This window comes from Molothrus aeneus, chromosome 6 (genome assembly GCF_037042795.1).
Source record: "Molothrus aeneus isolate 106 chromosome 6, BPBGC_Maene_1.0, whole genome shotgun sequence".
NCBI classification, from domain to species: domain Eukaryota; kingdom Metazoa; phylum Chordata; class Aves; order Passeriformes; family Icteridae; genus Molothrus; species Molothrus aeneus.
In genome coordinates this window covers 28,966,022-28,978,905 of record NC_089651.1, presented here as the reverse complement: position 1 = coordinate 28,978,905, position 12,884 = coordinate 28,966,022, and the positions used below count along the sequence as shown (strand labels likewise).

Below are 12,884 nucleotides of genomic sequence, written 5' to 3'. Positions count from 1 at the left end.
TACCCATAGTACAGAGGGGTTTTTGCATTCCTCATTCCTTTCAACAGGTCTGACACTCTTCCCCTGCCAGACAAATAGGAAAGCCTGGTTGTTAGGTTCACCCCAGTCTCTAGTGAAACAGCTGTGGGGAGAAGATAGCAGTAAGGATTTCCTGGGCCTCTCTCATGCAGAATCTGTGTTGTGTCACTGTTCAAGAATATCACCAGTATGGTGCCTGCCAGTTGGACTGTACTACTGGGATAACAAGCAGTATTTATCAATCACAGAAACGTTATCAGAGGTGTTCTCTGGCATTGTGTAACAGCCTTTCTTCTCAGTTTTAGTAGTTTCCTAATTTAGTGGGTGTTTCTAGGTGGAATCTGCCTGTGTTTCATATATACTGTGTAAAAGTCTCTTCTTCAGAGATGTCTTTCATGATACTTTCTTTTTTACCAGATTGTCCCCAGCCACCACAACCTGAGAATGGAGGCTATAAATGCCACCCTAGCCCCTGCAACAACCCTCTGACTTCAGGCAGTGTCATAGAGTATCTGTGTGTTGAAGGCTACATGCTGAAAGGAGATTATAAATACTTGACATGCAAGAATGGAGAGTGGAACCCAGCCATGGAAGTCAGCTGCAGACTTAGCCCAGGTGAGTGCTCCCTGACTCTAGAATTGCCCTTGCATTGACTTTTCAGATTATCCTTAAGCACTTAGTGTGATGCTGAGGAAGTCCATATGGCTGTCTCTCATTGCTCCAGTAATTTCATAAATGCAGCTCACAATCATGACTCTTTCTTTAAAATGTCTGTCTCTTCAGTAGCAGCCTGTCAGATGCAGACTTAGAGTCCCTAACACAAGGAGAAAAGCCATGGACAGGAGTATAAAGTAGGCAACTTGTTACTTATGTGGAGCCTCTTATCTTGAGGCTCTCATCCCAGGAATGCTGGAAGCCCTAACAGTAGCATTTTCGATGCTGTCTAGTTTTCCTTGATGGGTTTGATTGTGCATCTCCCTCAGTGAGTCTGTGCTCCTTCAAAAGGCTCAAAGAAGGGGAAGGAGGTGCTCGTGTGTGTGTGTGTGTGTGTGTGTAGAGTCAATCTTCCTTGCAAACAGGGTAAGGAACCCTTGGTTTCCTGTGCTGAAAAGATTGATGGTGCTGCTTTTCACTGTACTGGTGGGAAAGGACATTGCTGACAAATGATTTCTGCTTCTCTCCAAATAGAAGTGGACAGCTTTTGTTTTGTGTCTCCCCAGCTGAACAGGAATTCCTCCATCAAAGCAGCAAAGTAAAAAGATTTGCAGGAAAATATTCATTGTACAGCTCTTAATTTGCCTACTACTCTTCTGCTTTTAACAGTGGGTATATTGGATAAAAGGAGAACTCTCTCCCCTCTTCTAGGTGGGCTTGTTGATAGAACCTTACTGCTCAGTCCTGCTGAGCCAGCAGGATGTACACTTCGGAATTAAGTCTCATAATACATAAAGCAAAATATGTCAGCTTAATTGGAAAGAAACAGGGAAAAAAAAACCAGTACCTTCATCAAATTCTTTATGGTGCTCACTGCATACCTGTGATCTCTGGAACGTTTTGTCCCAAAGACACTGTCTTTTTATGCCACTCCAATAGCCCCTTCCTGTGATTTATAAGGAAGGATCTGAGAGTTTACCTGGCAGCAAATAAATCCTGAAGGGGTTTTTCAAATTCAGCTTGAGCTTCCTTTCTGCAGTGATCCCCCTTCCCCTTGCTGCAGCCAGGCCAGAGAGCAAAGCTGTGCTATTGCACATAGTGTTCTCTGAGTGGCATTCCTGCATGGTGGCACTTGGTCTAGCTAAAGGATAGTGTTGTGATGAACAGAAACCCCTCAGATTTCTTTAGCATCTTGAAGGGTCAGTGGCATTATCAAAAATATGGTGCCTCAAAAGTCTGACCCAATGAAAAAGCCATTGCTTTCACAACACAAGCTTTAAATCAACTGTTCAGGGTTAGAGAAAGCTGACTCTTAACTAGTGGGTCTCCTTCAAAAGGCTCAAAGAAGGGGAAGGAGGTGGGAGACTCTAGCAAGGCAGTAGTCTTAAAATTATTGGTAAGGGTAAGATCCTACCTGCTCCACATAGGATAAATAAGTCCCTAGCAGTTATCACATGTTTTGTGCAGCTCTGAGCCTGTCAGCCCCATAGCATTTTGGCAGTTTATTGTATGAGGTAGTGACATTTTTTTGGAATATGAGATGGTAAATATTCTGGAGTGCACCCTGGATAGTGAGCAGTTTGACAGCATCATGTACTGATGCTGAAAATGGGTCATCTTCCCTTGTTCCTGTTAGTGCCCTGAGAAATGCTGGAAGTTAAAATCCTTACTCAACCCTATTTGCCATAGAGAAAAATGTGCTAGTCACTGGTTTTTGGCTTTTTTTTTTCCCTGGAGAGGGGTCAAGCTACTTCTAAAAGATTTCAAAGAAACAAGTTCAAAACACTTAAACCAAGTAGGTTTGACCCCAAGAGATGATGTAGAAAATTGCAAACTAGGTTTCCATCTTAAATGCCTGTCTTGGGATAGATTTCGGCCTGTAAGCTTAAAAATAATGATCCTCCAACTCCTTTTGTTCTGTTTACCTGTTACTCTGCCTCTCATCCCTCATTGCATGTGTCCTGAATTCCCTCTGCAGTTTGAGCCCTGTGCTCCTGAAGAATGTGTTGGATATAGAAGAAGGAACTGAGGAATTGCATAAACCAAATGTGCAATTCACAGTAGTATTTGCTGATGGGTAGGTGAGGCTTTTTGGATCTCTACCAAAGACACAAATTAGGGACAGAAACAACACATAGAGACAATTATTTCCCCAAGAGAGGTGAAAGGACTAGTGTAGCCTTCTAGGCATGGTATGCAGTGCTCTGCAATACCACCTCCAAGCCATTCTCTCTTCACTCCCAGCTTATTCCTGCACAGGTCCTTTAAAAGCCAAATTGGTTTCCGTGCAGTCACGCAGCACAGCTGCAGAAGGGCAGGAAAGAGTAATATGAACAGGGCACATGTACCTAACACGGAAAACTCAGCACCCTGAAAAAACATCTGCCTTCCTTTTCTATCCTCTGGCATTTGTTTGTGTGTGAGTGAAACTTAATATTTTTTGTGTCTTAATTGTAATAAGTGCATAATAACACCCAGCCAGTTGACTTCCACCCCTCTTTGCAAGGCTGTTACATTAGTTGAGAAAAAATGGTTTTTGGAATGTTTTCTGTTGTTTGGCCTAAAATATGCTGCTTATTGTGCTAGACAATTACTGGCCTTGCTGTGGTGACATCATGACATTCTTTAGCTTTTGCTCAGGCAGATCTATACATAGCACGACCCTTACACCATCTGTCAGTTCCCATGGCCTGCTTCCCTTGCTTTTCTGTTTGCTGTGTGTTTTTCCAAAGGACCCTTGTACGTGCCTGTTTTATTTTGGGCTCCCGTTACAGCTGATGGACAGGTGTCAGCTTGAGCTGCAAACTGAGATAGGCGGTGTGTCTTCTATGGGAAACTTGGGTTCCTTGCACCCAGGAGTAATTCCTGAGGAGCAGTGTGAATGTTTTTCCTTCTCTATGTTACACATTTTACCTTGTGTTCCCCTTGGTTTTGTAGAGAAGGACTCTCCTCCCACAATTGGAGTGCCCACGCTGTCCATAGTAGCCTCTACAGCGAGCTCTGTCGCCCTGATTCTGCTGTTGGTTGTGTTGTTTGTGTTGCTGCAGCCAAAGCTGAAGTCGTTCCATCACAGCAGGTAGGTGTAGCTGGGTTTGGAGGGGCTCAGAGGCCCCTCTTTGCAGTAGAAACCCATTCAGGTAGTTGGGTCAGACCTTTGTTTTGGAGGAACTTGGCTCCTTGCTTCTCTGTCCCTCTTTTCAACACCTCAGGGACTTCTCTGCCCCATCCTGCTGATCCAGCACTTTTCTGAAATGGTGGTCTGTGATGCCCACCTGCAGTCCCCAGTCTTAGGTGCCACTCAATGAGTGATTTCCTTATGCTGTTGCCTTGGCTTTGAATGGAAAAAGTTATGATACTTACTAGCCTGGCTGTAGATCAGTTTCCTACCTCTTCTAGCCTCAGATAGCTACTGAAGTCTGTGTCTGGGTGTATATATGTGCATCTTTCCCTGACTGCTTCAGGTCCTGTGGACCTGAAATTAAGCAGTACTGCTCTTCATGTAGATACATGTAGCAAGTCTGCCATCGTTTTCTGCTGCGGGAGGAGAACCCTCCTGGCCTGGGTTTGTGGATGAGAGGAGAGACCCAGCCATAACACTGCTGCCAGCTAAGGCAGACACTCCAGCAGTGGGGAGGTTGAGAGGTGGGGCCCTGCAGTCTGCCCTCTTCTGAAAAGGCCCAAACTACTAGAAAAGAAAAATTTTCTCTCAGGTCTTCTGAGGCCAGATGATTCATGCTGTGCCAGAGCTGTCTTCCCCATCCTGCCAGAGGTTATCTGGCCGGCAGCAGAGGCAGCGGAACAGACAGTGCTGGGTATTGTGGAATGTAGCAGTGCACCAGGCTGGCCTCAACAGTGCTCTTTGCCAAAAGCACAGAGCTGAGTCATGACCTTTGTCAAATTTAGCTATGGAGGTAAGTGGGGAGGGGGGGAAGCATTGTAACCTTTTCAGCTCTTGCTGCTAAATCCATCGGGTGCTGTGAATTACAGCCCCTGCTCATGTTTAGTGGCAATTCACATAGGGCTCCAAGACTGTGCTTGCTTGACCTTTTTTAATCACCATTCAAGTTTCTGTCCTCCCCTAAATTGTGAGAGTTAGAGTTCTGCCAAGGGAGGTTACTTGGGTTCTTAGTAAGATATATATATATATATATATATATATATATATAGTAAAATAAATACTCAACTTGATTTCTTTTTTCTCCCCCCACTTTGTTCCTTTGTTTTTTGAGGCGGGACCAAGGTGTGTCTGGAGATCAGGTCTCTATTATGGTGGATGGTGTCCAAGTGGCCTTGCCATCCTATGAAGAAGCAGTATATGGCAGCACAGGGAATTGCATTCCACCCTCAGACTCCCGAGTGCAGATCGTGCTCTCAGAGGGAGCTGGGCAGAATGGACCCAGAGAGATGCAGCAGCCGGACCAAGGGGCTCACAATACCTTTGAAAGAGAAGATGAAGCCCCTGGACATTCTGGACTGTGTGAAGCCAGTGGCTCTCAGCGCTCTGAAACTGTTCTTGTGCATCAGGCTGCTACCTCTTCCTGGGTAGCTGGTATGGCTAGCAGTAGACCTGTACACAAAGAGGTCCAAGATTCAGAAAGCAGTGACATACAGAGCCTTCTATCACTCACTTCCTCTGAGGAATACACAGATGGTAAGTGGCTTGTGCAAGAAGCACTAAATTAGACCCTTTTAAGAGTAGCTTCTGAGTTGATTATCTAGGGTGAAAAATGGCAAGGGATGCCCCTATGTGTGTCTGCCACTAGAGCAGCTTTTGAACCGATCTAGTCTCTATAGCATGTTTCACCTCTTAAACATGTAAGCAGTATTTAATACCTTCTGAAGAATTCAGTGTTCTCGGAACTGGGAGCCTAGGGCAGTCTGAGCAAGTTTGTCTACTGCTTACTCTTGTTGTAACAAAGGATTTTCAGAGAAATCCAGCCTCTAGCATCATAGTGCAAAAGCAGTAAATAACTGTGTTTGTGGAAACTAAGTTGGTGGGAGTGGGAGGACATGCTTGGAATACAAACCCTTTGTGATGGTTGGGCTGCTTAATTTTTAGACTATTTTAGTAAGCAGCTTTCTGCCACAAAGCATTCAGTGCTGCAGCCTTAGCCTGCAAGACCTAAGAGGGATGTGCTTGAACTTACTGTAAAGGGCAGAGGGGCAAGTCTGTTGAACAGTCAAAACATCTTTTATTCCTCACTTCTGTGCTGTCCTGAAGGAGTGGCTTTGCAATGCCAGAGCTGATGTGAAGGTGTAGCTTAAAGTTGCTTCTGCAGGGACTGCTGTGTCTTAGGCAAGAAATGTAACTGGTTTGTAGATAGCTCAGGGCAGAAATTCCCCTTTCCATGGTATTAAGAAATACTTTGTGCTAGGAGGGTAATGCAGGACCAGATATAAACCCAGAGTGGTGATGGAATCTGTCCTTGGAGTTTTTTGGGGCTGGAGCTGGTGATGGTCCCACTCTCAGAGGCAGGTTGGAGCAGAGTCCTCCAGAGTTCCTTTGTGCTGTGATGTGATGACAGGAAGACACTGCATTGTCACATTATGAAAGTGGGAGCCTGTCTTGCTTTCAATAGTACTTTTTCTGGTGTGTGTTGAACTACAAAACTTTGACTACTTTTTCTATTTTTTTTTCTCTCCCTGCCATTCAGATATTCCCTTATTGAAGGAAGCATGAGGTCTGCTGTGTTTGTCTAGTTTTCTCCATTTTGGATTTCTTCCTCCTCTTCTCTCCCTGCCTTTGGGACAGAAGCACTCTGTGCAGTCTTCCCCATCCTCGCAAGCTGTACCCTGGATACCTCCAAGAAGAGATGCCCTCAGCTGAAGATCCAAAGGATGTCGCCAGGTTGCCTCCTGGATGCACCAGTGGAGTTGGTGCAGCACTGGCTTCCCCATTCCATCAGCATCAGGGGCTCAAGGAACAGAGTGGATTTGAGCTCTCCTCTCCTCTTCCCCAGCCAGATGTTTGACAGCAGTCTCTGAAGAGCTGCTCTTTTCTTGTGCCTTTCTCCTCCTCACACCGGCTTGTTGCAGCTTATCAGCCTTTCTAGCCCTTTGCTGCCCAGAGAGCAGGGGCTAAACCTGCTTGCTCGCTGGGTGCAGACACACTTTAAATATACATATATATGTTACATAGGCTCTTCTTCCAGCATCCTCTGTGTGATATGGCAGGACAGAATGCCTCACTGGGACTGACATTGGGCTTGGGAGGGCTGCAGTTAAGGGGCAGCTTGTGATGTCTAGAAGCACCTGAGATGAGATGGGCTGTGTGACAGCTTAGCTCTGCAGGAACAGTTCACTGAGAATTGCTTAAAAACTGAAGGCTGAGAAGTCCAACATGTAGGAATGCCCTCTGTCCCATCTCTGCAGGAGTCCATTCCTGAAAATGACTTTTGTCTCCTCCTTCTTCCTCTACCAGTGCAGCCCAGTGGAAGAGGTTCAGGTGTTTGAAAATACCATGACAAAAAATGCCTGTAGGTAGTGAATTCCTAGTGTGATTGGTGCAATCCCAAATTCCTTTTCCAGCCACAGTAGGTACTTGAATCCTGGGTAGCTGCCATCTCATAGGCTGGTGTGTCTTCCTTGCTTCATAGAGCAAAGGGTCTGCTGTTTTAACCTGCTGGGCTCCAGTGGGCCCATAGAGAAGGGCTCCTCCCTTGTGGCTGGGGGTAAGCAGCTTTTGTAAAGCTTTTCCTAAACACAGTGCCAGCCTGTTGCTCTGAGGGAAAGTTGAGTAGACTGACAGCAGTGCTAGAGGACACCATAGCTCAGTGCTGAAGTTTTGAGGATTGTTTCAAGTTCTGGTAGTAGGGAAGAGAAAATTCAGAAATACGTGTACCTCTGCCCACCACGGTTATCTACAGCAGGTCAGATTGTCTGTGTTGGGACTCTATAACTGCAGGAAGCCACGTTTGTCTGGGGTAGATGGTCCAAGTTCCATGGGATTGGTTTCACAAGAAGAGTTGTCTTCTTAGATGCATGTACCTTGTCATAACTGTCTTGAAGTAACCAGGGAAGTGTTTGCCCTTATGAGAAGCTGCTACATTTTTGAGTTGAAGGAGCAAAATGTCATGGCCTTACACATCATGTGGTAATGTACAGGTAAACAGGGATGCTGTCTTTGCTGCTTTGCTTTTGGTTTGCAATCCTCACCGTCCTCATCCTCGTTGCTACAGTAAAAAACCATTACAGCACTTGACAATAATGATAAAACATCTTTACGTATAGAATCACTGTGGCTTAGCTCCAGTTCTTTGAAATGGGGATTGGCCATAGTGTCCAGCTGTGTATTTGCTATTCCTTTTCCTGAATAGCTGTTAAATCCCAGGACACGTGGAACAGTGTGTGTCTGTGGATGGAAGAATCTCTTTTTCCCTATCCTTCTTATTGAGGGATGTTAATTTAAAATGAAAGTGTTTTAAACATCCTTCCCTGTTGCTCATGTTACCTTGCATTAACACAGGAATTTGATAAATCCCATTTGGGTGATTTAGGTATTTTTTTTTAAGTTTGGACAGTGAAAATTTTGTGTCATTTTACGGTGGGCTGTGGTATCTCAGCTTCAAGAGCTGTAGAGGACAAATGTCGTTTACACATCTGCCATTGGAATTTTTAAAAATAAGCATGGGGACGATTGTGTTTAGCTTTTTGACTGTTGGAAATGGTCTGAGCTTGAGCAAATTCTCCTTCGTTGGTTTATTGGAGGAGTTGAGCCGGTGTAGTGGTAAGGGAGTAGGGAGGAAAGTCTGTGTGACTTTCCTGCTGCCTAAAGAGCTCAGAGCAGGAGTTGTTTTTTATGCATTTAAGGTTCCTGTCTGCTCAAACTGACCCTCTGCAATTCAAGGTATAGAAGTTGGGAATGTGTTGCCTTCCTGAAAGGGGTAGTGCTAGTTCCAGGTTGGTGGGAGAAGCTGGAAGCTGATCCCAAGGCCTTGTGCTGGATGAGCACCTGCACCACCAGCAGAAAACACATCCTTTGTGGCCTGGCCTCCTCTCTGCTGTTGTAAAACAAGCAACTGCCAGCTTGGAAGAGAAAATTCAGTTTGAGTGGGGAAGAAAAGGAAGCAAGCTCTACAAAGAGGGAGTACTTTAATTTCACAGAATCACACAGAATTAAGTAGGTTGGAAAAGACCTTTAAGACCATCAAGTCCAACCTATGTCTGAACACCACTTTGTCAACTAGACCGTGGCACTGAGTGACTTCACCACCTCCCTGGGCAGCCCATTGCAATGCCCAGTCACTCTTTCCGTGAAGAATTTCTTTCTAATGCCCAGCCTAAACCTCCCCTGGCACAGCTTAAGACTTTACCTGGGAGCAGAAACTGACCCTCGCCTGGCTACATCCTCCTTTCAGGAAGTTGTGGAGAGTGATAAGGTCTCCCCAAGCCGCCTCTTTTCCAGGCTGAACAACCCCAGCTCCCTCTGCCTCCTCATAGGATTTGTGTTCCAGACCCTTCACCAGCCTTGTTGCTCTTGTCTGGATGCATTTGAGCATCTCATTGTCCTTCCTGAATTGGGGGGCCCAGAGCAGGACACAGTACTCAAGGTGGGGCCTCACTTTGCTGAATACAGGGGGACAATCCCTGCCCTGGTCCTGCTGGCCACACTGCTCCTGGTACAGGCCAGGATGCCATTGGCCCTTTTGGCCACCTGGGCACACTCTGGCTCATGTTCAGTCTGACATCAGTCAGTGAACCCAGGTTTTTTCTGCCTGGCAGCTGTCCATCCAGCAGCTCTTCCCCCAGCCTGTAGCACTGCAGGGGGTTGTTGTGGCCAAAGTACAGCACCTGGCACTTGGTCTTGTTAAAGCTCATATCATTGGATTCTATAAAAATTGTTGGAAATGGCTTTTAACAAGTTGGGGAAATGTGGAGGTGAAGGAGGGAAATATGCAAGTGTAGCTATTGTGATCAAGCATAAACAGGCAGTTTCTCTTGGCTTGTTGAGGGTGTGCCAGCAGCTTCCAGGCCAGTCTCCATGCTGGCTGGTAATCCATCTGATTATTCCAGATCCTGCAGAAGAGCTCTATTCCCTGCAGCAAATCTTGTGGGAACAGGCCCCAGGGATCTGTGTGAGCCAGAATATGGAACACAGTTTGGAGGCATCACACTGCTCATCTTTATCCTCAGCTTTAGAGTTAATTTTCTTATAAAATGAGGTGAAACAGCAGGGAAGGAATCCAAAAGACGTCTGACAACTTTTTCAAAGGGGAGGGAGAGCATGGCCTCACTTTACTGGTTATCAAATGTTTATTACTCATTCATGTTTGTTTTAGTTCTGCAGAGGCTGAAGACTGAGATGTCTTTGGGTAGAGATACAGGAAAATCTACTTTGCACAGTCCTATCTTTACTTATGGGAGCCAGGCCTGAAGCCTAAAGATTGCTCAGATGTGAGCTGTGCTCTGCCTCAGAAGTGTTTGTTATCTCTGAGCTGAGGGTGCTCTCTCTGGATTTTGTCATGAGTAGATGCAGCCTGGATCTCAGTGTTGTGGATAGGAAGCACAGAGGATCAGCCTTGCAATATGTAGTACAGTAAATGAGTTTTTCCCCCCTTTTTTCCCCCTGATAGGGCCACAGTCTCCATACCTTTTCTTCCACCACCTATGTCTGGGAAAAGATTTCAACGGGATGCATTTTTTCTTATTTAATACTCCCAACCTAATCATCTCATGCTTTGTCATATGTGCTGGATTCTGTGATATTCAAGAACATTAAAATTATTTAATTATATTGAGAAAAGTGAAAAAAGCACTTATTTTAAAGCTTTCCATTATTTTTGGAGTCTGATAGTTGAGGGGGGGAAGGGCATTTCAGAAATTCAGGATATTATGTGCAATAGAAAAACTTCCTTGCTCCTTTCCAGTTCCATAGTTCTTTTAAAAACTAAATGCAACTCATTGCAGTGTTTACAGCCCAAGCATTCTAGAACTGCACCAGGCTGAGAGAACCACGATGTGAAGTTGGCAGTGACCCATGGGGAAGTGGGCCAGTCTCTCATCAGGGGCTGCATCAAGCTCACCTCAAATGATGAGCCAGCTTGGACTGTGTCACAGCCTCCTGCCGCCTTGAAGGGTTTCAGCAGCACTGGTGAGAGAGGGGATTGTGTGTTCTGGTTTCAAATAGCTTGTGCCTCCCCATCATTAATTGCAGAAGATGTAAAAATTAAGTCAGGAGAGATGCACTGAAGCATGTGAGCCTTTGGGGTTGTTGCTGAGTTAAACCATCATGAGTTTGGGAGGGAGAACAGCTTAATGCATTTTTATCCTTAACCACCAGGGAAGTTGCTGGGTAGCAGGACGTGTACTCGGCAAGCAGAGTGCTTTTCACCTCTTGGACATGTCTGCTGAGGTTTCTCCTTGGCCTTTGAGCTCTGGTGTGGTGAATTGTTTACTGCATCTGGAGTCTTAATTTGGCCTTTCAGTCTGTGGAGAACTCAGGTGTGTAGGAAGAAATCTGTTCCACGTGCTTTGGGAAGAAACATCCTAAGGTGCTCCAAGAGGTGGATACTTGGGTCAATACTCAGGAGTGGGGCTAAGAGAGCAACTGGCTCAGCCATTGGAAATAATCTGGGATGGTTCAGTCGTTTGCAGCACAGAAAAGTGAACACAAGGAGCTGTCTAAGGAAGAGCAGAAAACAGAGGTTTACTACAGGCTAATGAGCTATTGCAATCATGACCAGGTTGTAAGGAAGCTTGTGCTTTGTTAGATGATTTAGCATACACCAGCAGGCTTGCTGTATTAAAAAAAATGTACAACTGGTTGGACACACTGAGCTGTCCTTGCTGACCTTTTTAGGACATACTTCAAAAAATGTGGTTTTACTGTTCTGATAGCAGTTTAAACAAAAAATCGGCCTTGTTACTCTATCCAGATATCTATTTAAATAAATTTCACTTTGGTTTTTTGTATATAAATGCAATAAATCCCATTCATTTTGCACATCCTGCCTCACCCCATCCTCACCCTTCAGTCCTTACCAGGGAACAGCAGATTGAATTTGCTCTAAGTGAAAATCTTTGCTTGCAGAAGAGCTTCATTAGAAAACAGTTTTTCTCTGCTATAAGCTTTGAAAGTGCAAAGAGGTTTCCTAGAGCAGGCTTCATTTTAAGGTGTATTTTTATACAAGAAGTAAGCCTTTTTCCAATCCTAGCACACCAGGACAGGACATGCCCCTTCCCACACTTCAGGGCTCTGTGTTCAGCACTGCTTTCAAACTCAGCCCTTTGCAGGTGATGTTCAGATCTCTGTACCCACCAGAACATGTTGTACTGATGCTCTGCATATGCTTTCTGTAAACTATGCTTTTGCTTCTGTCCTTGAGTGAGATCAGACAGAAGCAACTGAGTTCTGCTGGAAAATGTTTTAGTTCAGATTCTCCAAGTTGCTTCCTTCAAGAAAACAAAGTGAAGTTGTCTGTGAGGCAGAAGTCCAATGATGTGGTGGGTAGACTGCTGGTAGTTGCTGATCCAAGTGCAAGGGGAGCTTGATTGCCTTTCTGCATTAATCTTTTCTTTCCTATATGTGTTTTCTTTTTATCTGAATTGCACCACTATGGAATTATTTGCAGAATGGTACTCCATATATATGTGGGATTTAAAACCATAACTGATGCTGTGCAGGATGTCACTCAATCAGTTTTATTTTGCTTTATTTTATATGTATTTTCTGGTATCCTGTACATTGCAGTGGGTGTGAAAATAGTATTTTAATATTTGTACAAAGTTTAATTTAATTGTTCTATGTATATAACTGCATTTCTAAATTAAAAAAATTCTTTTGAAGTGAAGCTATAATTTCTTGTGTTTGCTTGTTTGGTGGGTTTTTTTCTGTTTTGTTTTAATTGCTTAGGCCTTGTGGCCTGGAAATCTAGCAGATCATCAATTAATTTGTTGCAGTTGTAAAAACCAGGATGAAGCTAAAGCTAGGGAAGCTCAAATGGCTTGGGGAAGAGAGGTTCAGAGTTGGTGCAGCCTTAGAAGGATTGAGTTTCCAAGTTCAGAAGCAAAGGCTGCCCTTGGTGTGCTTGCATAGAATTCCTTGAGGAATGAGGCCAGGCCGGGCAGGGGGGAAAGGTTTAAAGAGAACATATATGGTATCAGTGGATTTCAGAGAGGAAGACAGGGTAAATATAATAAATGGCTAATTAATCTTTGAGTCTGTGTAAGAACAGTATGTATAGGAAGAGAGTGCTATTTTTAGAGGGGAGATA

General features: G+C 44.7%; 1 protein-coding gene across 2 annotated transcripts in view; it reads left to right on the top strand.

Annotated features, from left to right (window-relative positions):
- Positions 1–12,461, top strand: part of SUSD6 (sushi domain containing 6) — a 93,378-nt gene extending 80,917 nt beyond the window's left edge. For both annotated transcript variants that reach the window (XM_066551842.1, XM_066551843.1), the window contains 4 exons: positions 436–633; positions 3,610–3,748; positions 4,902–5,323; positions 6,327–12,461. In XM_066551842.1, coding sequence (XP_066407939.1) covers positions 436–633; positions 3,610–3,748; positions 4,902–5,323; positions 6,327–6,352 — 785 coding nt within the window. In that variant the 3' untranslated portion in view covers positions 6,353–12,461. The remainder of the gene's footprint in view (positions 1–435; positions 634–3,609; positions 3,749–4,901; positions 5,324–6,326) is intronic.
- Positions 12,462–12,884: the final 423 nt, after the last annotated feature.